The 23,252-nt window shown below is 43.7% G+C and overlaps 1 protein-coding gene across 2 annotated transcripts in view; it reads right to left on the bottom strand.

The window, feature by feature from the left end:
- Positions 1-920: 920 nt before the first annotated feature.
- The window catches only part of LOC106584386 (ral guanine nucleotide dissociation stimulator-like 1), a 31,778-nt gene continuing 9,446 nt past the window's right edge, over positions 921-23,252 (bottom strand). For both annotated transcript variants that reach the window (XM_014169638.3, XM_014169637.3), the window contains 15 exons: positions 20,437-20,645; positions 20,029-20,103; positions 19,658-19,851; positions 18,215-18,348; positions 17,768-18,087; positions 15,329-15,413; positions 15,130-15,219; positions 14,889-14,975; positions 10,415-10,447; positions 10,175-10,296; positions 7,850-7,939; positions 7,444-7,627; positions 6,968-7,216; positions 6,737-6,851; positions 921-6,626 (listed from right to left, as the gene is read on the bottom strand). In XM_014169638.3, coding sequence (XP_014025113.3) covers positions 6,439-6,626; positions 6,737-6,851; positions 6,968-7,216; positions 7,444-7,627; positions 7,850-7,939; positions 10,175-10,296; positions 10,415-10,447; positions 14,889-14,975; positions 15,130-15,219; positions 15,329-15,413; positions 17,768-18,087; positions 18,215-18,348; positions 19,658-19,851; positions 20,029-20,103; positions 20,437-20,645 — 2,175 coding nt within the window. In that variant the 3' untranslated portion in view covers positions 921-6,438. The remainder of the gene's footprint in view (positions 6,627-6,736; positions 6,852-6,967; positions 7,217-7,443; positions 7,628-7,849; positions 7,940-10,174; positions 10,297-10,414; positions 10,448-14,888; positions 14,976-15,129; positions 15,220-15,328; positions 15,414-17,767; positions 18,088-18,214; positions 18,349-19,657; positions 19,852-20,028; positions 20,104-20,436; positions 20,646-23,252) is intronic.

The following is a 23,252-nucleotide window of genomic DNA, read 5'->3' on the forward strand; positions in this document are numbered from 1 at the left end:
TTTAAGCCTTGAGACATGAACAGTGTATGTGTGCCATTCAAGGGGTGAATGGGTAAGACCAGATTTAAGTGCCTTTGAATGTGGTATAGTAGCAGCACCGGTTTGAGTGTATCAAGAACTGCAATGCTGCTGGGTTTCACACAACAGTTTCCCGTGTGTATCAAGCAACCCAGTATCACAAATTGCTTATTGGAAATGTGGAAAAGTTTTTTTTCGTGTGCAGTACACGATTTTGTATCCAGTGCATTACAATCCCAGATAAAGACGACTGTCTTATTGTCTTGTTACTTAAGACAGAAACAATAGGAGGGTGGTTGGTTGGGTGTTCGAATCTCATGATTAACTTCACAGGGTGGTGAAAGTGCACGGTGATGAGCTTGATGTGACTTTCCAGTAAATATTGAGGGTCTTATTCTGGTGACATGATCATCGATGCTGGGCTGCCGTTTGACAAATAAAACTACATCTCACTCTTTTGTCCATAATAATCTCATGTAGGCTATACTGCACCCTGCTGGCTAGAGTGCACATGCCAATACCACAGTGGGCACATTTTTTGAGAAAACCATCAGTAGAGTTGAATGTGATGGAAACCCAGTTAACTTGTTTTTATTCGGTACATGGGAATTTAACCAGAAAAGGTATTTATGTGCACTACATCATCACGCACAGCCTTGTATATGAAACAAGTCAATTTGATGGAATCACATTTCTGGTGGGAAAATGCACATTTAGTTTTTATGCAGATTTTAGAATATTCACATGAAAATCTGTCGTCCATTGGATGGAAACCTAGCTATTGTATCACTAATTTATGGTAAAGAAATTACTAAATAGATAGTTAAATGGTAATTACATAGTAATAATAATAATTGGAAGTATCGTTCCAACTCCGTAAAGGGTCAAACAAATAAACGACATCATAGTAATGATCATTTATTTAGGTAGAGAATTTTGGCAGTGAAGACGCACAGAAACTGAGTTCATGAGAGAAAATTCACAAGTGTTGCATGAGAATCAACCATAGTACATCTTGCCCAGCATTTAGTACTGAATGACCAAAAACAGACCAGTACACTGCTCAGTGAGATGGCCAGAATGTCAGTATTAGAGAATGAGCGTTATAGTAATTACCAGTGTGATGGAGAGAATAGGTATGAAACGTAGGAGTGTATATGGTAGGGACTGGTTTCACTGTGGGGGTTAGACAGGTGGGGTGGAGGTGTTAATGCTGGTTAGGCAGTGTGTGGGAGCCGGTATCTGTGGGATTCCGTTAAAAAGGGGTGTGAGTGTCGGTGTGTAGATGCCTAGACACAGGAGGAACTGAATTCGTCTCAGTGTGGGCTAGTGTGAAAATGTCATTCATATCGTCTGTGACTCAAACTATTGGTGGTGAGTGTTTGGGTGAGGCTCGGTGCACAGGGAGCTGGCTGTTCAGAATGTTGTAGATAGAAAAGTCATGTAAGAACGGACATGCCTATTCTGAATGACAGTCTGTTCTGCACAGTACATTTCCAACTGAACACCCTGTAAGAGGCTCGGCACACTTTACAGTTCCTGCAAATGGAGTACAACGCAATACGTGACTGTCATTTTTTGTCACAAAATGGGTGGCTCTGTGTAGTATGTAGGCCTGTCTACGTTGCTACGCAGATGTTCTCCACTCAAAGTTTGAAATGGAACGTATTATTTCTTGCGCCACACTGGTTGAACCAGAAACATAGATTTTGTTCCTCTTTCTCTTTTGGCACAAAGTTCACAAAATAATTAACTTGACATCTATCAAGAAATAAGCACCAGTGCTGCTATAAATCTGTGAAAACAAAAGTGATGAAAGTGGTGAAATGCTGTTTTATAAACTGCACATTCTCTAAGCTCTATGGAAGAATTTGTAACTAGAATTGTAAGAAATGTACTTTAAAATAGCAACATTCCGCTGCCAAGAAGAAGGCTCTAAAATGTTCTTGCTCAGGGCCCCGACCACATTCAGCCACGTCGACAGGCCGAAAGCGCCCACAGCCACATCCACCACCTAATGCCCCCTTTTTTTAATAGATTTCGTAAAAACATTTTTACTACCCCCTTACTCTCCCCAATTTTGATCTTGTCTCATCGCTGCAACTCCCCACCGGGCTCGGGAGAGGCGAAGGTGGAGTCATGTGTCCTCTGAAACATGACCCGCCTAGCCGCACTCCTTAACACCCGCCAGCTTAACCCGGAAGCCAGCCGCACCAATGTGTCGGAGGAAACACCATTCAAATGGCGACCGGGGTCAGCCTGCAGGCCCGCCACAAGGTGCCGCTAGGGCGTGATGAGCCATGTAAAGCCCCCCCCGGCCAAACCCTCGCTTAACCCGGACGACGCTGGGCCAATTGTGCACCGTCCTATGGGACTACCGGTCCCGGCCAGTTGTGGCACAGCCAGGGAATGAACCCGGATCTGTAGTAATGCCTCTAGCACTGCGATGCAGTGCTTTAGACCACTGCGCCACTCGGGAGGCCCTAAGCCCCTTTTTGATCCAGAAAAACCCCCTCATTATTTAATTACAAATCAGATTATTTCACATGGGGAAGATGTGGGAAGCTAAAAGGCTAGCTTGCTTGCTGTTTTTAGACAACCAACTAGCAGGCACAAAATGAAGTAATGTAAATATGAACCGAAACTTTCATTACGTGTAGCTATTTTTCAAATATGCAGTTTTTCTTTTTTCTTATTAACTCAGTGGTGATGTTTTCAACGTGATTCTTCTTTGCTTTACTACAAATGGGAAGACGACAAGACAATATCTTCTATCGCACACTTGTGAATGTTGCTATTCGCGGGTCTAGGAACACATGGACCGGCGAGGGTATCATGTTACCAAAAGGTGCGTGTTGCTCCAGAAAATCTGACTCCACCCAAGAGTACACACACAATAAATGATAGAGTGATCTATGGATAGACCTTAACGCTGCACGTCCTGAATAAGCCCCAGTACTCATGAATGTAATGTGCAAACACTGAGCATTAAGAGTGGGAGAGTCTGTCCCTCTGTCACGATTCCAAATGCATCACAGCAAATCTGGCACTGGCTTTTTTCTGACATCTGAATTCACATATTTAAAAACATTGTCTTCCATCACCCTCTTCAAGTTTTCCTCTTAAAAAAACACATAGAAGAGAAACAAAACAAAACTTAACTTTGTTCAGCGGTGAAAAGGAGAGGAGCAGATGACTGTTTGCAGATGGCTGTTCGCCTACTAATCTCACAGCAACCCTCCCTCCAGGTCTGATCACTACTGTGTTTCCTTTTCTGTCTCCCTCTCCTCCAACCCTACCCACTCATCCCCCTACCCAGATGCTAATGTGCCATCTCAATCTTCACTCTCTCTTCTCTTCTATCCTATAAATTCTCCCTTCTACTCTTCGACCCTATTCTCTTCACATCCTATGACTTGCGCTGTCCACTTTTCTCCCGGCCGGCTCGGCCTTCCTCTCCTGCTCCGTGGCTGAGTGACTTATTGCAAGCTTACAGAACAGGGCTGCGGGCAGCTGAGCAAAAATGGAGGAAAACTAAACTTCCGGAGGACCTATCATCCTTTCACTCCCTCCTCTTCCTCTGTATCCGCTGCTAAAGCCACTTTATATCACTCAAAATGTAAAGTTTCTGCCTCTAACCCTAGGAAACTCCTTTTCCACCTTCTCCCTCAATCCCTCCATTTTTGCGGACGACTTTGTCAACCACTTTGAAAAGAAGATTGACGACATCCGCTCCTCATTCATTCAGCCACCAGTCCACTGGTCCCACTCACACATAACTACCCTACGCCTTGACCTTTTTCTCCCCTCTCTCTCCAGATGAAATCCTGAGACTAGTGAGGTCCGGCAGCCCGACAATCTACCCACTCGTCCCCATCACCACCACCTTTCTCCAGACAATTTCTATTCCTCACTTCAATTATCAACTCATCCCTGACCACTGGCTGTATTCCCCTCTGACTTCAAAATGGCCAGAGTCGCAACCCTCCTCTAGAAACCAACACTATGTACATTTTTTCCCGGTATCCGTTCTTTTTTTATTTCTAAAACAATTGAGCGTGCCGTCTCTGACCAACTCTCTCGCTATCTCTCTCAGAACGATCTTATTGAACCAACCAGTCAGGCTTCAAGACTGGTCACGCCACCGAGAATGTTCTCCTCTGTGTTATGGAGGCTTGCCGCACTGCCAACGCTGACTCTCTCAGTTCTCATCCTCCTAGATCTATTCGCTGCCTTAGACACCGTGAAACATCAGATCATCCTCTCCACCATCTCACGGCTGGGCATCTCAGGCTCTGCACACTCCTGGATTGCGTCCTACCTGGCAGGTCGCTCCTACCAGGTGGTGTGGAGAGGATCTGTGTCTGCACCACGTAATCTCACTACTGGTGTCCCCCAGGGCTCGGTTCTAGGCCACTCGGCTCTGTCATATCCTCACATGGTCTCTCCTATCATTGCTATGCGGATGACACTCAACAATTTTCTACTTCCCCCTTCTGACACCCATGTGGCGACACGCATCTCTGCGTGCCTGGAAGATATCTCAGCATCGACGTCAGACCACCACCTCAAGCTCGACAAGACAGAGCTGCTCTTCCTCCCAGAGAAGGCCTGCCTGCTCCAAGACCTCTCTATCACAGTTGACAACTCCATGGTGTCCCCCTCCCAAAGTGCAAAGAACCTTGGCGTGACCCTGGACAACACTCTGTCATTCTCTGCAAACATCGAAACAGTGACTTGCTCGTGCAGGTTCAAGCTCTACAACATCCGTAGAGTACGACCCTACCTCACACAGGAAGTGGTGCAGGTCCTAATCCAGGCACTTGTCATGTCCCGTCAGAACTACTGCATCTCGCTGTTGGCTGGGATCCCTGCTTGTGTCATCAAACCCCTGCAACTTATCCAGAATCCTGCAGCCTGCCTGGTGTTCAATCCTCCCATTTCCGCATGCTCCATTAGCTGCCAGTCAAAGCTCGCATCCACTACAAGACCATGATACCTTCCTACGGAGCAGCAAGAGGAACTACCCCTCCATACCTTCAGGCTCTGCTTAAAACCTACACCCCAATCCAAGTACTCTGTTCTGCCACCTCTGGTCTCTTGGCCCTCCCACCCCTACGGGAGGGCAGCTCCTGTTCATTCCAGTCCAAGATCTTCTCTGTCCTGGCACCCCAATGGTGGAACCAGCTTCCTCCTGAAGCTAGGACAGCAGAGTCCATGCCCATCTTCCAAAAACATCTGAAACCCTACCTCTTCAAAGAGTATCTTAAATAATCCCCCTCCCCCACAATATATTACCTTTCATAAACTAACACTCCCCCCCACTTGCTCTGACTTTTCTGATAGTAAATACATTTTTCCTGTATAAAGTAACTATGACTGAGATATGTGGTTGTCCCACCTAGCTATCTTAAGATGAATGCACTAACTGTACATTTCTCTGGATAAGAGCATCTACTAAATGACTCAAATGATAATGTCACTCATTCCACTTACTTCCCACCTCCTGACATCACCTAGCCACTAACAAGTGCATCTCTATTAGGACTGCTAATCAATGCATCAGGCAGCGCAATCCGGGCCTCACAGAGACCCATCCTATGTGTCACTACACCCTAAAGGTGAGATAGGACAGCTAAATAATATCAAAAGGACAAAAACTTGTTAAAACCAAGTAGTAACCTATCAGAATGCCTCTATATTGGCATTCATCATACAGCTAACAATGAGAGGTGCAGTCCCGCGTGGTACACACAGTGCACACTGTGAAATTATGGAATCAAAGAAGACATCACACAGTTCCTGTCAATCAATCACACAGATTAACACTGACACAGGAGCCGATCATTCACCACCATTAAAAAAGGCAACAGGACATCTCAGTCTCGCTCTCTGTCCAGGCTCCCATCTCCCTATAATAGGAAACATACAGGCTCCACAGGAAAGAAAAGAGTCGATAAAAAAGCTGAATACTGATGGGGGATGGAGTCACTCTTCCTACCTGTGCAAAACCTCTTCATGTGGAGAGGGGGGACGACGACTGTCTCGCTCTACCACAGACATGGCACCACTGTCCCACTACACAACCATAATAGTCCATAGGGGTTTTGGGGGAAGTGCCAGAAAGGGAAGGCCACAGGCTGCTACAGGAAGGGATGCTGGGAGAGGGAGCACTAAGAGATGGGGGTCTGATTAGGGAAAGGAGATGTGGGAATAGGGAATTCAGAGTCTAAACTCATTGACTTCAATTTGTTCCCCCATGTCTGGTCCTTTTCAGTCTCCCACCACCACTCCCAGCCCATCGAGTCGGGTGTCCGAAAATGTATGCACTCACTATTGTAAGTCACTCTCGATAAGAGTGTCTGCTAAATGACAAAAAATAAAATGGGTCCCTCCAGGCATAGTTCCCCTATCCAGGGGTCACAGGGTGACCTTGCTGAGGCGCAGCGACAGGCCGGAGCGCTGCTGGGTGCGGGGGAATGTGGAGGCATAGCGACTCCTCAGTTGGACCGACCGCCCAGCAGTGCCTCGTACACGCAGCAGGAAGTCAAAGTTGGCCGAGGTGTTCATGGCGTAAAACACATTGGCGGTGTCAGGAATCACCAGCTCTGGAAAACGAAGGATTTTTTATGACAATATTATCACAAGTCAGTAATTACAAATGAGAGTATAAAAGACTGAGTGTGTGATATTTGAGTGACAGGGAGAATACTTGTACCTCTTTCGTCAGAGATGACCTGCACCAGCTCGTATCCCTCCCCAGGCTCACTCTCCAGGTTGTGTTTGGCCATGGCTCTAGAGATCACTGCTGGAGTCTTATCCTGACTTGTCAACTTGGGAGGGAACAACACCATGTACCAAATCAAAAACCACTTTAAAGGGTTCCATCCATTTATTCAAAATGTCTTGGTCATCTAAATCAAAGTACTAATCTCCTGCTGAGACGTACCATGATGCTCTTGTAGAGGTTGCCGTTGCCCTGCTCCAGGCTGACTCTGATGATGCAGGTGTCCTGAGCCTGGGTGTTGTAGGCAGGGGGCAGGGGAGAGGAGGGGGACATGGGCGTCAGGGAGTCCAAGCGACGGTGCATGCAGGGTGGGCCAGGGAGGAAGGGTGAGGCCGGGGTCACAGGAACACTGGCTGAGGACAAGGTAGTGTCCATGGTGTGGAGAGAAATGCAATAGCAAGACTCTGACACCTGGACACAAACAGATACATTAGTTAGCACACATACAGACTCAATGCTGACATAACTACAACAACTAGTTTATACCTAGAATTATTTACACATGATAGGAAAACAAAATGTGACAATACAGAACAAAGTAAATGAAAAACATGGAGTGTGTAAATCCCTCACCAACTTAGCTAGTAAAACATACTTGAAGTAATATAACAATAGGGGAGTGGGTGTTAGTGCTTTACCTTGTTCTGCTGTGCATCTGAAGTGTGTATAGGTGTCATGCCTAGGCCCTCGCTGTCTGAAGGGCTGGAGTCACTGGATGACACACTGACTGAGTCCATGCTCTCCCCTGAGCTGCCAGTAGGGGGCGACCGAGGTGTTTCCCTCACTGGGTAACAGCCTGCTGAGTCTGCTCCTTGGAACAGTCTGGTGACAGAGGGAAAATGGTCAGATAGATCTAACATCACACTGATATAACTGTTTCCTGTTAAAACATAACAAATATTATGTCAAAGGCTAAGGTTCCAAATCTGATAGTCCTAGGAATTCTACAACAATACAATGTCTATATTTCAGGGTAGATTTCTTGTAAATCTAAATGTAAAGTACAGTATGCTTCATTTTTGAATTCCTCCAGTGTGTACTTACAGGCTGAATCTCTTAACCATGCTCTTGCGAAGTTTGGGTAAGGTTGGACTACTGTCTCCCACTCCTTCAATGTCACAAGACATAGCATGGCTGCAGGAGATGAACAGAGAATAATTGTGACATCACTGCTACCAGTCTATTTAGCCTCAGCATAATGAATCAAACAATCAGAATGAAAGAGAGCAAAGCATAGAGAGAGGGAGAGAGAGCAAAACACCAGTCTCAACGTCAACAGTGAAGAGGCGACTCCGGGATACTGCCCTTCTAGGCAAAGTTCCTCTGTCCAGTGTCTATGTTCTTTTGCCCATCTTAATCTTTTCTTTTTAGCAGCCAGTCTGAGATATGGCTTTTTCTTTGAGACTCTGCCTAGAAGGCCAGCATCTCAGCGTCACCTCTTCACTGTTAACTTTGAGACTGGACTGGTGGCACTTCACAAAATAGATAGCATCATGAGGCTGGAAAATTATGTGGATATATTGAAGTAACATCTCAAGACATCAGTCAGGAAGTTAAAGCTTGGTCGCAAATGGGTCTTCCAAATGGACAATGACCCCAAGCATGCTTCCAAAGTTGTGGCAAAATGGCTTAAGGACAACAAAGTCAAGGTATTGGAGTGGCCATCACAAAGCCCTGATCTCAATCCCATAGAAAAATTGTGGGTGAACTGAAAAAGCATGTGCGAGCACGGAGGCCTACAAACCTGACTCAGTTACACCAGCTCTGTCAGGAGGAATGGGCCACAATTCACCCAACGTATTGTGGGAAGCTTGTGGAAGGCTACCCGAAACGTTTGACCCAAATTAAAAAATGTATAGGCAATGCTACCAAATACTAATTGAGTGTATGTAAACTTCTGACCCACTGGGAATGTGATGAAAGAAATAAAAGCTGAAATAAATCAATCATTCTCTCTACTATTATTCTGACATTTCACATTCTTAAAATAAAGTGGTGATCCTAACTGGCCTAAGACAGGGAATTTTTACTAGGATTAAATGTCAGGAAGTGTGAAACACACACACACACACACACACACACACACCACACACACACACACACACACATACCCCAAAACATGTTTTTATTTTAGCAAATTTATTTAAAATGAAATGCAGAAATATCTAATTCACATAAGTATTCACACCCCTGAGTCAATTATTTGTAGAAGCACCTTTGGCTGTGATTACAGCTGTGAGTCTTTCTGGGTAAATCTCAAAGAGCTTTCCACACCTGGATTGTGCAATATTTGACTATTATTAGTTTCGGAATTCTTCAAGCTGTCAGATTGGTTGTTGATCATTGCTAGACAACCATTGCCAAGGATTTTCAGGTAGATTTAAGTAAAAAACTAACTCGGCCACTCAGGAACATCCAGTGTAGATTTGGCCTTTTGTTTCAGGTTATTGTTATTGGATTTGCCCCAAACATAACTTTTTGTCCTGAAAACAAAGTGTTATTTGCTTCGCCAATCTTTTTTGCAGTATTATTTTAGTGCCTTGTTGAAAACAGGATGCACGTTTTGAAATATTTTTACTCTGTACAGGCTTCCTTTTCACTCTGTCAATTATTTTTGTATTGTAGACTAACTACAATGTTGTTGATCCATCCTATCACAGCCATTAAACTCTGTAAATGTTTGGCCTCATTGTGAAATCCCTGAGTGGTTTCCTTCCTGTACGGCAACTGAGTTTAGAAGGATGCCTGTATCGTTGTAGTGAGTGGGTGTATTGATACACCATCCAAAGAGTAATTGATAACGTCACCATGCTCAAAGGGATATTCAATGTCTGCTTATTTGAAAAAGATTTACCATCTACCAATAGGTGCCCTTCTTTGCAAGGCATTGGAAAACCTCCTTGGTCTTTGTGGTTGTATCTGTGTTTGAAATTCACAGTTTGACTGAGGGACCTTACAGATAATTGTATTTTTGGGGGTACAGAGATGAGGTAGTCATTCAAAAATCATGTTAAACACTATTATTGAACACAGAGTGAGTCCATGCAACTTATTATGTGACTTGTTAAGCAAATCTTTACTGCTGAACTTATTTGGGATATCCATAACAAAGGGGTTGAATACTTATTGACTTAAGACACTAAAGGTTTTCATTTTTTATTAATTTGTAAACATTTCTAAAAACATAATTCTACATTGACATTACAGGGTATTGTGTGTAGGTCAGTGACAAAAAAACATAATAATTGCAATTTAATCCATTTTAAATTTAGGCTGTAACAACAAAATGTGGAAAAAGTCAAAGGTTATTAACACTTTCTGAAGACACTGTGTACATATAGCGTGAATGATTGATGATGTTGTTTTTACCTCTCCTCCTCACTGTGTTGGGGCTGGTTCTTGAACCAGCGCAGGAAGGCATCATCAGCACTAAGACAGTAGCTGTTACACGCAGACTGCAGCAGCTTGATCTGAGCTATCACCTCAAACTCCTGAATAAGAGAGTCAGAGAGAGATCAAGGTCAGTCATATCAATAAAGCTGACTACTAACAATGACTTGTGCCCTTTACCTAATTAGTGGTTTAGAACAGGTTCAAAATGAGACTCACCCTTCGCCTCTTCTCAAAGTTGATTAGCCCCCCCTGCAGACAACACAAACGCGACAGTGTGACAGACTGAACGCAGATACACTACAAAGTATGTGGACACCCATTCAAATTTGTGGATTCGGCTATTTCAGCCACACCCGTTGCTGACAAGTGTATAAAATCGAGAACACAGCCATGCAATCTCCATAGACAAAAATTGGCAGTAGAATGGCCCGTACTGAAGAGCTCAGTGACTTTCAACAGTCATAGGATGCCACCTTTACAAGTCAGTTTGTAAAATTTCTGCCCTGCTAGAGCTGCCCTGGTCAACTGTAGGTGCTGTTATTGTGAAGTGGAAACATCTTGGAGAAACAACAGCTCAGCCGCAATGTGGTAGGCCACACAAGCTCCCAGAACATGACTGCCGAGTGCTGAAGCGCGTAGCGTGTAAAAATGGTCTGTTCTCGGTTGCAACACTTAATAACGAGTTCCAAACTGCCTCTGGAAGCAACGTCAGCACAAGAACTGTTCGTCAGGAGCTTCATGAAATGGGTTTCCATGGCCAAGCAGCCGCAACATAAGCCGAAGATAACCATGTGCAATGACAAGTGTTTGCTGGAGTCGTGTAAAGCTCGCCGCAATTGGACTCTGGAGCAGCGGAAACACGTTCTCTGGAGTGAGGAATCACACTTCAGCATCTGGCAGTCCGACGGACGAATCTGGGTTTGGCCGATGCCAGGACAACGCTACCTGCCCCAATGCATAGTGCCAACTGTAAACTTTGGTGGAGGAAGAATATTGGTCTGAGGCTGTTTTTCATGGTTCGGGCTAGGCCCCTTAGTTCCAGTGAAGGAAAATCTTAATGCTACAGCATACAATGACATTCTAGACGATTCTGTGCTTCCAACTTGGTGGAAACAGTGAAAGCCCTTTCCTGTTTCAGCATGACAATGCCCCTGTGCACAAAGTGAGGTCCATAAATAAATTGTTTGTCGAGATCGGTGTGGAAGAACTTGACTGGCCTGCACAGAGCCCTGACCTCAACCCCATCTAACACCTTTGGGCTGAATTGGAACGCTGACTGCGAGCCAGGCCTAATCACCGAACATCAGTGCCCGACCTCACTAATGCTCGTGGTTGAATGGAAGCAAGTCCCAGTAGCAATGTTCCAACATCTAGTGGAAAGCCTTCCCAGAAGAGTGGAGGCTGTTGTAGAAGCAAAGGGGGAAACAACTCCATATTAATACCCATGATTTTGGAATGAGATGTTCGACGAGCCATGTAGTTTACCACAGTGCGCAGGCTAAACAAACAGTGGTGGTGGACTACTCTAAAAACTGCCAAACAAATACTAAAATGCTAATGGGAACTCATGCTCTAGTTGCAAACAGCAGTACCAACACACTAGGGAAGGGCATTTGACATATTTTGACCATTCGAGTGCTGAGTTTCTATTTTTATTAAAAATCTATTTTTAGAACACAAGGACAAGGTCCGCACTGGAAAAATGTGCGTATTTATGCATATGCGAACAGTGCACAACAATGCCTAACTTATCATAACCATTAGAGATAACTAATCCAAATTGCCTCACATAGAGTGCATTCGGAAAGTATTCAGACCCCTTCACTTTTTCTCCCATTCTTCTCTGCAGATCCTCTCAAGCTCTGTCAGGTTGGATGGTTGTGTCGCTGCACAGCTATTTTTAGGTCTCTCCAGAGATGTTTGATCTGGTTCAAGTCTGGGATCTGGCTAGGCCACTCAAGGACATTCAGAGACTTGTCCCGAAGCCACTCCTGCGTTGTCTTGGCTGTGTGCTTAGGGTCGTTGTCCTGTTGGAACGTGAACCTTCGCCCCCAGTCTGAGGTCCTCAGCACTCTGGAGCAGGTTTTCATCAAGGATCTCTGTACTTTGCTCCATTTATCTTTCCCTCGATCCTGACTAGTCTCCCAGTCCCTGCCGCTGAAAAACATCCGCACAGCATGATGCTGCTACCACCATGCTCCACCGTAGGGATGGTGCCAGGTTTCCTCCAGACATGACGCTTGGCATTCAGACCAAAGAGTTCAATCTTGGTTTCATCAGACCAGAGAATCTTGTTTCTCATGATCTGAGAGTCTTTAGGTGCCTTTTGGCAAACTCCAAGCGGCTGCCATGTGCCTTTTACTGAGGAGTGGCTTCCGTCTGGCCACTCTTCCATAAAGGCCTGATTATTAGAGTGCTGCAGAGATGTTTGTCCTTCTGGAAGGATCTCCCTTCTCCACAGAATCTCTCTGGATTTCTGTCAGAGTGACCATCGGGTTCTCCCTGACCAAGACCCTTCTCTCCCGATTGGTCAGTTTGGCCAGATGGCCAGCTCTAGGAAGAGTCTTGGTGGTTCCAAACTTCTTCCATTTACGAATGATGGAGGCTAATGTGTTCTTGGGGACCTTCAATGCTGCAGACATGTTTTGGTACCCTTCCCCAGATCTGTGCATCAACACAATCCTGTCTCGGAGCTCTACAGACAATTCTTTCGATCTCATGGCTTAATTTTTGCTCTGATAACTGTGGGACCTTATATAGACAGATGTGTGCCTTTCCAAATCATGTCCAATCAATTGAATTTACCACAGATGGACTACAATGAAGTTGTAAACATCTCAAGGATGATCAATGGAAATAGGATGCACCGGAGCTTAATTTCAAGTCTCATAGCAAAGGGTCTGAATACGGTATCCGTTTTTTAGTTTTAATAAATGTGTTCACATTTCTGAAAACCTGTTTTCGCTTTGTCATTATGGGGTACTGTGTGTAGATTAATGAGGGAAAAAAATGTAATCTATTTTAGAATAACAAGTCAAGGGGTCTGAATACATTCCGAATGCACTGTATATTCAGAATAAAAAGATATTGTCATTTACGACAAATGTATGTAAAGCCTAATATCAACTGGTTATATTGTGGAACACAGTCTTCAAAAAAGGCACAAACCTCAGCAGTGGTTAACTTGAAGAAGCCTATGGCTGTGCAATGACAGACTTGTTTTGTTCATTTAGCAGACAAGACTCTTATTTCCCAAACCCTTATCACAGTCAAGACAATAACAGAATAAAATAGAACAGAATAGTTTTACAAATGAAAAAAGTTGCCAGTGCGAAGTGATCTGAAACAGTTATTCTCAAAGAGGGATCATTTGAAACGGGGCTTATTTTGGGGCATTGAAAGAAAAAAATGTCAGGGTTACAAACCAAAATCTGTCTCATTTTCTTCTATATAGGGGAAGCAGGTAGCCTAGTGGTTAGAGCGTTGGGCCAGTAACTGAAAGGTTTCTAGATCAAATCCCCGAGCTGACAAGGTATAAAAATCGCTCGTTCTGCCCCTGAACAAGGCAGTATACCCACTGTTACTAGGCCGTCTTTGTAAATAAGAATTTGTTAACTGACTTGCCTAGTTAAAAAGGTTAAATGTAAAATAAAAATAGGCCGATAGACATATCATTTAGTTTATTCTTCCTGTTGTTTGTAATTTCTAAATGGATGAACAATTCCAAATGGAACTCTGCATGGTGATGAATTACAGCCACAACACCCAGTTGGTGAGTCGGCCTAGTTTTAATGATTCTGATGAAAATACGCTCTGTCTTTATCAAACTCCCTAGTTTTAATGATTCTGATGAAAATACGCTCTGTCTTTATCAAACTCCCTAGTTTTAATGATTCTGATGAAAATACGCTCTGTCTTTATCAAACTCCCTAGTTTTAATGATTCTGATGAAAATACGCTCTGTCTTTATCAAACTCCCTAGTTTTAATGATTCTGATGAAAATACGCTCTGTCTTTATCAAACTAATGTTTTTGCCTATTTTCCGTGTGGAACCTGTCTATGTTTAGGGAGGTTATAGCCTAGGATAACCAATTCTAAAATGGCACTAGCAGTTCTCAAAGTAGCGGAAAACAGACGTGAAACAATTATTCCAAAACAGCAGCTCATTCTTGTCCATTTTGAATTTGTGATAAAACTGTCATAATTTGGCAAGGAATGTAGCTTGTGTATCCCATCAGTTAGAGGCCTTTTTCCCACCCACCGTCATTATAGGCATTTATTACTGTAGGCCTAACAGGAGATTGTGTGGAAACTCAGCATGTGTGTGTATCGGGAGCGGTCTGAATGTAATTGAGGGAGTGAGACACTGAGGGGAATGGGAATTTAGGGAGAAGAACTGTGTGATGATTGCCTTGTTTTATTTTGTGCCCCGCAAATGCACGTGTACAAATGGACACAAAACAAATGAACGTTGTCTTCAAGACAAAATAGCATTTGTCTTTCTGGGACAAGCCATAAAGCACATTCCACCAAATAGTTTTACAGTATTTGAAGAAAGAAAAAAAAAAGATCTCTGGTTAAAGATCGGGTTTTGACGTCCATTTGAGTACTCATGCCAATCCCTACAACACACAGGAGAAGTCTCTACAAGCAAACAGCATGAGTGAGTAGGATGATAGTAAGGCTCACCTCTACTAGGTCTGACCGGGCAGCATCTAACATGGTCAGGTCTGTTAGGAAGGTGCCCAGGTAAGGTATCGTCCCCTGCATGGCACCCTGGGAGGAGAGACAGAGCAATGATTAAAAATCATACCGGTACATCAGCAAGCACAGCCAAGTTTATCTCACTTTGACTTCCCTCCTTAAATCGTAAACAAACAGGGCCTTGAACACAAACTGCCAGTGGCTTGTAGCTTGCTCCATCTCTCACCATTTCCTTCTGCAGCTGGAGTCGTTTGTGAGTGTGCTTCTGGTGCTCCTTTGCACAGCCTTCCAGATTAGCAAATTTAGATGTGCCCTCCTGTAGGGGAAAAAGTAGATTGATTGTAGTAGCGATTCGACATTCACACAATCACTACACCAAAAACCAAACCCTCTCATATGATGGTATTAACAGAGCAGAGTCTCACCCTCATCAGCAGCTCTCGGCTGGTCAGGTAATTGTTGTGATCTGAGAAGATGTCTGATAGCTCCTCAAATGTAGACATGCTGTCTCTGGGGAATTACATAAAGGTTAGAACTAATTAGGAGTTGTGACTAGGGCTGTGGCGGTCATGAAATTTTGGTCAGCTGGTTATTGTCATGCAAAAGAGCTCCGGTCTCCAGGCCTCCATACAACCAAGCTGCTAATGCACACCTTTGAAACATCTACGTTTAAAAAATTACAATAAATAAATGTTATATACACATCACAATAAATCTATTTATTTTAGGCAGGTCTAAAGAAACATTATGATATGAATAGTAGATTTTTTCAGAAGAACAGAATATGAGTTGGCCTACTGCATGTAATCTGGCTCTGCTCCATGATATAGGCTGTAGGCTTGTTCATTTAGCTGACTAGATACTGTATGTAATCTGACTATGCTCCATGATATAGGCTGTAGGCTTGTTCATTTAGCTGACTAGATACTGTATGTAATCTGGCTCTGCTCCATGATATAGGCTGTAGGCTTGTTCATTTAGCTGACTAGATACTGTATGTAATCTGGCTATGCTCCATGATATAGGCTGTAGGCTTGTTCATTTAGCTGACTAGATACTGTATGTAATCTGGCTCTGCTCCATGATATAGGCTGTAGGCTTGTTCATTTAGCTGACTAGATACTGTATGTAATCTGGCTCTGCTCCATGATATAGGCTGTAGGCTTGTTCATTTAGCTGACAAGATATGCTTATAAGTCCCGTGACATTATTTTATATGATTTTATAGTAAGAAGAATATAATTGAACGTAGCTGAATAAAAATAGAAAGGATATTTTCCCCACTCCGGTGTGAGTGCGCATATGAAGTGGCTATGTTGAGCGTAAAAGTGATCATTTGAAACAGGTCATATATGCTAGATTTAGAGATATTTGACAACTTTAGTTGTTAATGACACAAACCTTAGAATGTCTTAAAAATCTAAACTTACATGGGCTGCATGAGGTGACTATAGGCTAATGATGATTTGAGAAAGAAGGAAAAAAATGCTTGCACTCTGTCTCAGGCTGGACATGCGCCGAATACAACAGGTGTAGGTAGACCTTACCGTGAAATGTTTACTTACAAGCCCTTAACCAATAATGCAGTTCAAGAAATAGAGTTAAAATATTTACTAAACAAACTAAAGTAAAAAAAATAAAAAGGAACAAGAAAATGACATAAGAAGAACGAGGCTATATACAGGGGTTACCGGTACCGAGTCAATGTGCGGGGGTACAGGTTAGTCAAGGTCATTTGTAAAGTGACTATGCATAGATAATAAACAGTGATAATATGATCACTCTTATCAAGTGATCATATTTTCTCTATTCTAATTTTAATCTTGTCTTTACTAATATGCAAAATTAGGTTTGATTTGGAATGGCCTATTATCAAATGGAAAGGAACAGGAACTGGGACATGGACAGGAACAGGGACAGGAACAGGGACAGGAACAGGGACAGGAACAGGGACAGGAACAGGAACAGGGGAAAAAAGACATGTCATCCATATACACTGAAGTAATGAATGGAGGCCGTTTCCCCGCTGGTTTGTTTTTCAGGCTACTCCGGTTATTTCACTCCATTTCACTCCACTGTTTGAGGAGCATGCAGCCTCTTGCTGCGGGACAGGTGATATTCTGCCCAAACTCTCCAACCCTGTTCCTGCAGCTACCCAGTGCTTCATTTGGGAAACCTAGTGAAATCTGTTTAGAAACATCAATAGTGAAATGTTACCACAACGAAACATTTCATTAAACTGTTGACAGTCCCTATCTCTTCGCACTGGAGAAAGGAAGGAAGGAGAGAGAGGAGATGGAAACTCCCGGTGGTGAGATATTCTGTAGCTAAAGGTAATGTGTCAGCCTATTCATTATGAATGTATAAAATATGCACAATCAATGAACCAACAACATTGCCTATGTGCCAGCAGCACACCACCCTGAATCTCACTGCCTCTGATGCTAAGCAGGGTTGGTTCTGGTCAGTCACTTTTTCCTCTGGTCTAAAAGAATTCTATATAATATCCCAGGGCAGTGATTGGGGACATTACCCTGTGTAGGGTGTGGTTTTCCAGGCGGGATGTTAAATGGGTGGCCTGACTCGGTGGTCACTAAAGATTCCATGACACTTATTGTAAGAGTAGGGGTGTTAACCCCGGTTTCCTGGCTAAATCCCCAATCTGACCATCATGGCCACCTAATCATCCCCAGTTTTCAATCGGTTCATTAATCCCCTGTAACTATTCTTTGCTGTAAATTAGATTACTGTGACTCAACGGTCACATGGAATTTTAATGTGGTCATGATTCATGACTGCCAGTAATACAGTCACTGAAACATAATGACTAATAATTATGCACCCAGGTTGTGAAAGAGACTCACTTGGGCACCCAGGACCAGGCCCTCTTCAGTCTGTAGAGTGGGTTGGACTGCAGTGCAGACACAATGGCACGCAGCGACGAGAAGTTCTTAAGCATGCGACACTCCTGAGCGATGTCTATCCAGCGCTTGATGACCCGTGCCCTGAGGTGTGGGCGGATCTGGCGTCGGTGCAATATGGTGCTGACCACACACGCTGCCACAGCGTTGAACTGGGTGATGGTGGCACGGATGGTGGGAGCACTGTGCTTGTTCTGTTTCTTATCCCTCTGGGACCAGATGGAGCCCAGGCAGTGGTGAGGAATCACCTTCTTGAACAACAACTGGAAACAGACAAACAATGAGACCATTAGTATTAAAACACATAACTTATATTTATCCTGCATTGTTCAAATCCAACCTGGCAACCCATACTCCCACACAGACTCTCTCCCTCAGCCTTTCTCTTACCGCATCCATATAGGTCAGCTGGTTGGCTACCAAGTCTGCATCAAATGACAGGAAGCCGTCCTGGACCTCAATCTCTACTCCCTCATCCTCAGCCAAGCAGAATGAGCTGTTGCTGTGGAAACCACCAGAAAAACCTATCAGGAGTAGGAGTAATGATCAGATTAATGATCGAAGGCCAAACAGAGATAAAGGTATTTAGAGAGAGAAAGGAAGTAGAGGGAGAGATACACAAAGATAAAGACTAAAGAATTGAGAGAAGATAGCAGAGGTGGGACCAAGTCATTGTTTTACAAGTCACAAGTAAGTCAAGTCTTAGCCTTAGCACTCAAGTCCCAAGTCAAGACAGGCAAGTCCGAGTCAAGTCTCAAGTCAAGACCGACAAGTATCAAGTCAAATCTCAAGTCCTAAACTTTGAGTTTCGAGTCCTAAACAAGTCATAATGTGCTCTTCACCAAATGTAATACCATTTCATATTTTTAACAAGAGTAATAGTTAGTATATTACATTTACGCAAATCATGAATGCTTTTAAAAATATATTATTTATTACTTTCCAAATAAACTTTATATTTCCATGGAAATACAAGGGTAGCCATGAGAAAGACCCCCCCCATAGTGATCGACTATCGAGGATCGCAATCGGGTGATGTAGGCTTGTACACAATCGCCCAACCTTAACACACTATGTCTGTGGTTACAGTAGGCTAACGTATGTCAATGGTTTTAGGAACAGCAGTAACATCAGACAGGATTTAGGCTACCAACTGCCTAGCCAGTTGTAGCTCATTCTTGGGTGCAATGATCACGTTCCCGCACTGACTGTGTGGATGCTCATTGATTTAACGTTACATTAGCCTACATGATACACTAGCAAAGTTCTGAATGATATAGCTGTCGGCTATATTAGCTACGACTTACCTTTCTTTGCGCAGCTTCAAGTGTCGAACAAAGTCGGAAGTTGTTGCGCCTCCGTCTGTCATTTTCTTCCCCCATGTTTTGCAAGTTGCAATCCATTTTTTTGTTGATACAGCGTCGTCTTTATATCCGAAAATAATAACTTTGGGTATCATCTTTCCAAGGGCTCCATCTGAATTCACCCGCCGACGTTCCTCTGCACTGCCACCGCAAATTTTTCTCAGCTGGCACAATTTGATTGGCTGCTGTCCGATTCAAACTGTAATCCGTTAAATGAAGAGTTGATGCGCTGCACACTTTTTTAATAGCATCATTTTTAATATTTGGGTTTGGGGAGGGTATCAAGTCAGTTCGAGTCAAAAGGCTCATGTCCAAGTTAAGTCAAGAGTCATTGGTGTTAAAGTCAAAGTCGAGTTGCAAGTCATCATATTTGTGACTCGAGTCTGACTCGAGTCCAAGTCATGTGACTCGAATCCACACCTCTGGAGGATAGAGTACTAATTAACTAGATATCTTACTGTTCACCCACCCTCTGAGTCTACATCCAGACTGGCCTCAGCCTTCAGCTGCTCCAGTAGACTCTGGGCTTTACGCATGGGCTCTGATCCAGGCAGGGCCCTCTGTAGGTAGGCCATCACCCTGTGGAGGCAGGGGTAGGATGGAGGCTCCTGGAAGTCCTCTGGACACTGGTCCAGCCAGACTCGCAGGATGGAGGCCAGGGCACTGAGGGGGATGATGGAGGGGGGCAGAGTGTCAGGGAGGGTTGCTGGGAGCAAGCTGCTGCTGGCAGAGAGCAAGGCAGACTGAGGAGCTACAAAGTAACAACAACTGCGCTTGAATCCATATGGAAAGACAGACAGAATAAGTAAAAAGCAAGCAGGAGACGTTGAGAAATCTTACGTTCGAACGGCACCTTTGGTTTCAAAGGGTCTACATTGCTCAATCTGTCCTTCTCGATCCTCTGGAATTCCATACCTGAGAGAAAGACAAAAAAATATACAAAAATTCAGCACCACCATCTACCATCAGTCTAAAAGCAGTGAGACCAGTAAGTCTCCTCAGCCTCTCCATATAGAGCAGTAGTGTTCTTCAACCATGTTTCAGGAGAGCCACAGTCTGTACACACTTTGTCCCAGCTCAACACTTACATGTGACTTCATCAAAATCATGTTGATTATTGAACCAGGTGTTATAGCACTATGACTGGGACAAAAGCCTGCACTCACTAGGTCCCACCAGGACCAGCTGTTGTCAGCTCCTGCTATACACTCTAGCCACCATGGGCCCCCAGCCCAGTACCAGACGTACTTGTCTAGCAGCAACTGCAGCACGGTGTGCGTGCTGGCGAAGGCGCGGTATGTGGACAGGAAGATGTTGGTGTAGGTGAGGTCATTGTCCCCAAACGCAGTCAGCAGGGTCTCCACCAGACGCTCCAGCGTTCCCGCCCGGATACTCCGGATCTTATAGGTTTCCAACTGGCTCACAGTGTGGCCGGGAGGCAGCCAGTCCCCCTCCGCCTGCAATGCGACAAGATGGAAAGAACCAGGGATATTAGAACGATGAGAATTGGGGAGAGGGAAATGGAGGGACAGATGGAGAGGTGTTGAGACAAAGGGCACTCTATATTGAATTCCGAAGAAGATGTGTCTGAGTATGGTGTCTGTTGGGAAGAATGAGGGGAGTGAAGGGAGTGAGAGAGAGAAAAGGAAGGGAGAACTTGGTGCTGCTTGCATGCTACAACAGGAAACTCTCCAATCTGTGCCCCTCCTCCACCCCGTCCACTGGCTCAAAGAGGGAAGCAAAGAGGACAGCATTTAGTCAAACTCACCAGCTCTTTACTCTCAGTCAGCACTGCTCTCTAGCAAACATTTAGCCACTGGAAATGTACTGACTGTCGAGTAGCAAAAATATACATGCACATTCACACTATTTGCATTTGTATAACATTTCTTCTGATGGTACCCTATGGGCAATGCCACAACAAACAAAGCACCCGTGTGGCTCACTGTTTACGTTATCTTGCTTTCCCACTAAATAAATGAGGGGATTACAATCATCAACAACCACAGAAAGACAACATTTTGCTTTCAGTGGCTTACTCATATGTGACTCATTTCAGAAAACTAGGTGTATGTCTTGCCACTACTTCACAGGAGAGGTATTTGAACGTAAACATTAATATTTTTTATCAAAAATGCTTTTCTGGGAGAAATGCTCTCTGAAACATGTGAGCTTTAATGTGCCTTAATAACACACTTGTATGCCATCTGTAAATACAAATACAATGGTTAAATTATGAGCCTAGTTGGTTTAGCCTTGAAAAAAAGACAGGAATCTTCCCACTAGCCATGATTGGCTGAGATAATGGATGGGCTGGACATGCCCAGAGAGGAGTTCAGATTGGTCTGAAATGTAGCATGCTTCGGTCTTTAACCTGTTGGGTCTAGGGGGCAGCATTTGCACGTCTGGATAAAAAAAATTTACCCGATTTAATCTGGTTACTAATCCTACCCAGTAACTAGAATATGCATATACTTATTATATATGGATAGAAAACACTCTAAAGTTTCCAAAACTGTTTGAATGGTGTCTGTGAGTATAACAGAACTCATTTGGCAGGCAAAACCCTGAGACATTTTCTGACAGGAAGTGGATACCTGATGTGTTGTATTGACTTTAAACCTATCCCATTGAAAAACACAGGGGTTTAGGAATATTTTGGCACTTCCTATTGCTTCCACTAGATGTCACCAGCCTTTACAAAGTGTTTTGAGTCTTCTGGAGGGAGATCTGACCGAACAAGAGCCATGGAACGGTGATGTCCCATTAGACACCTGGCGCGCTAGTTCATGTTGGGTACCCTCGTTCCAATACGTTATAAAAGAGTATGCATTCGTCCACCTTGAATATTATTCATGTTCTGGTTAAAAAAGGCCCTAATGATTTATGCTATACAACGTTTGACATGTTTGAACGAACGGAAATATATTTTTTCCCCTCGTTCATGACGAGAAGTCCGGCTGGCTTACATCATGTGCTAACGAGACGGAGATTTTTGGACATAAATGATGAGCTTTTTTGAACAAAACTACATTCGTTATGGACCTGTGATACCTGGAAGTGACATCTGATGAAGAGAATCAAAGGTAATGGATTATTTACATAGTATTTTCGATTTTAGATCTCCCCAACATGACGTCTAGTCTGTATCGCAACGCGTATTTTTCTGGGCGCAGTGCTCAGATTATTGCAAAGTGTGATTTCCCAGTAAGGTTATTTTTAAATCTGGCAAGTTGATTGCGTTCAAGAGATGTAAATCTATAATTCTTTAAATGACAATATAATATTTTACCAATGTTTTCTAATTTTAATTATTTAATTTCTGACGCTGACTTGACTGCCGGTTATTGGAGGGAAACGATTTCCTCAACATCAATGCCATAGTAAAACGCTGTTTTTGTATATAAATATGAACTTGATAGAACTAAAAATGCATGCATTGTCTAACATAATGTCCTAGGAGTGTCATCTGATGGAGATTGTAAAAGGTTAGTGCATCATTTTAGCTGGTTTTAGTGACCCTGTCTTTGACTTGACAAAACATTACACACAACTCTTGTAAATGTACTGTCCTAACATACTCTAAATTTATGCTTTCGCCGTAAAACCTTTTTGAAATCGTAAAACGTGGTTAGATTAAGGAGATGTTTATCTTTCAAATGGTGTAACATAGTTGTATTTTTGAAAAATTTGAATTTTGACATTTATTTGGATTCAAATTTGCCGCTCTTGAAATGCACCTGCTGTTGATGGAGTGCACCACGGGTGGCACGCTAGCGTCCCACCTAGCCCCAAGAGGTTAACATGAGCTGCTCAGTATGTGTAGATAATCCTTTTTTCCTCCCCAATTTCGTGGTATCCAATTGGTAGTTATAGTCTTGTCTCATCGCTGCAACTCCCGTACGGACTTGGGAGAGGCGAAGGCCGAGAACCGTGCGTCCTCCAAAACACGCCCCAACCAAGCCACACTGCTTCTTGACACAATGCTCGCTTAACCCGGAAGCCAGCCACACCAAATGTGTCAGAGGAAACACCGTACACCTGGCGACCGTGTCAGCGTGCAC

The sequence above is a fragment of the Salmo salar genome, chromosome 23 (assembly GCF_965601325.2).
Source record: "Salmo salar chromosome 23, fSalSal1, whole genome shotgun sequence".
Taxonomy (NCBI): Eukaryota; Metazoa; Chordata; class Actinopteri; order Salmoniformes; family Salmonidae; genus Salmo; species Salmo salar.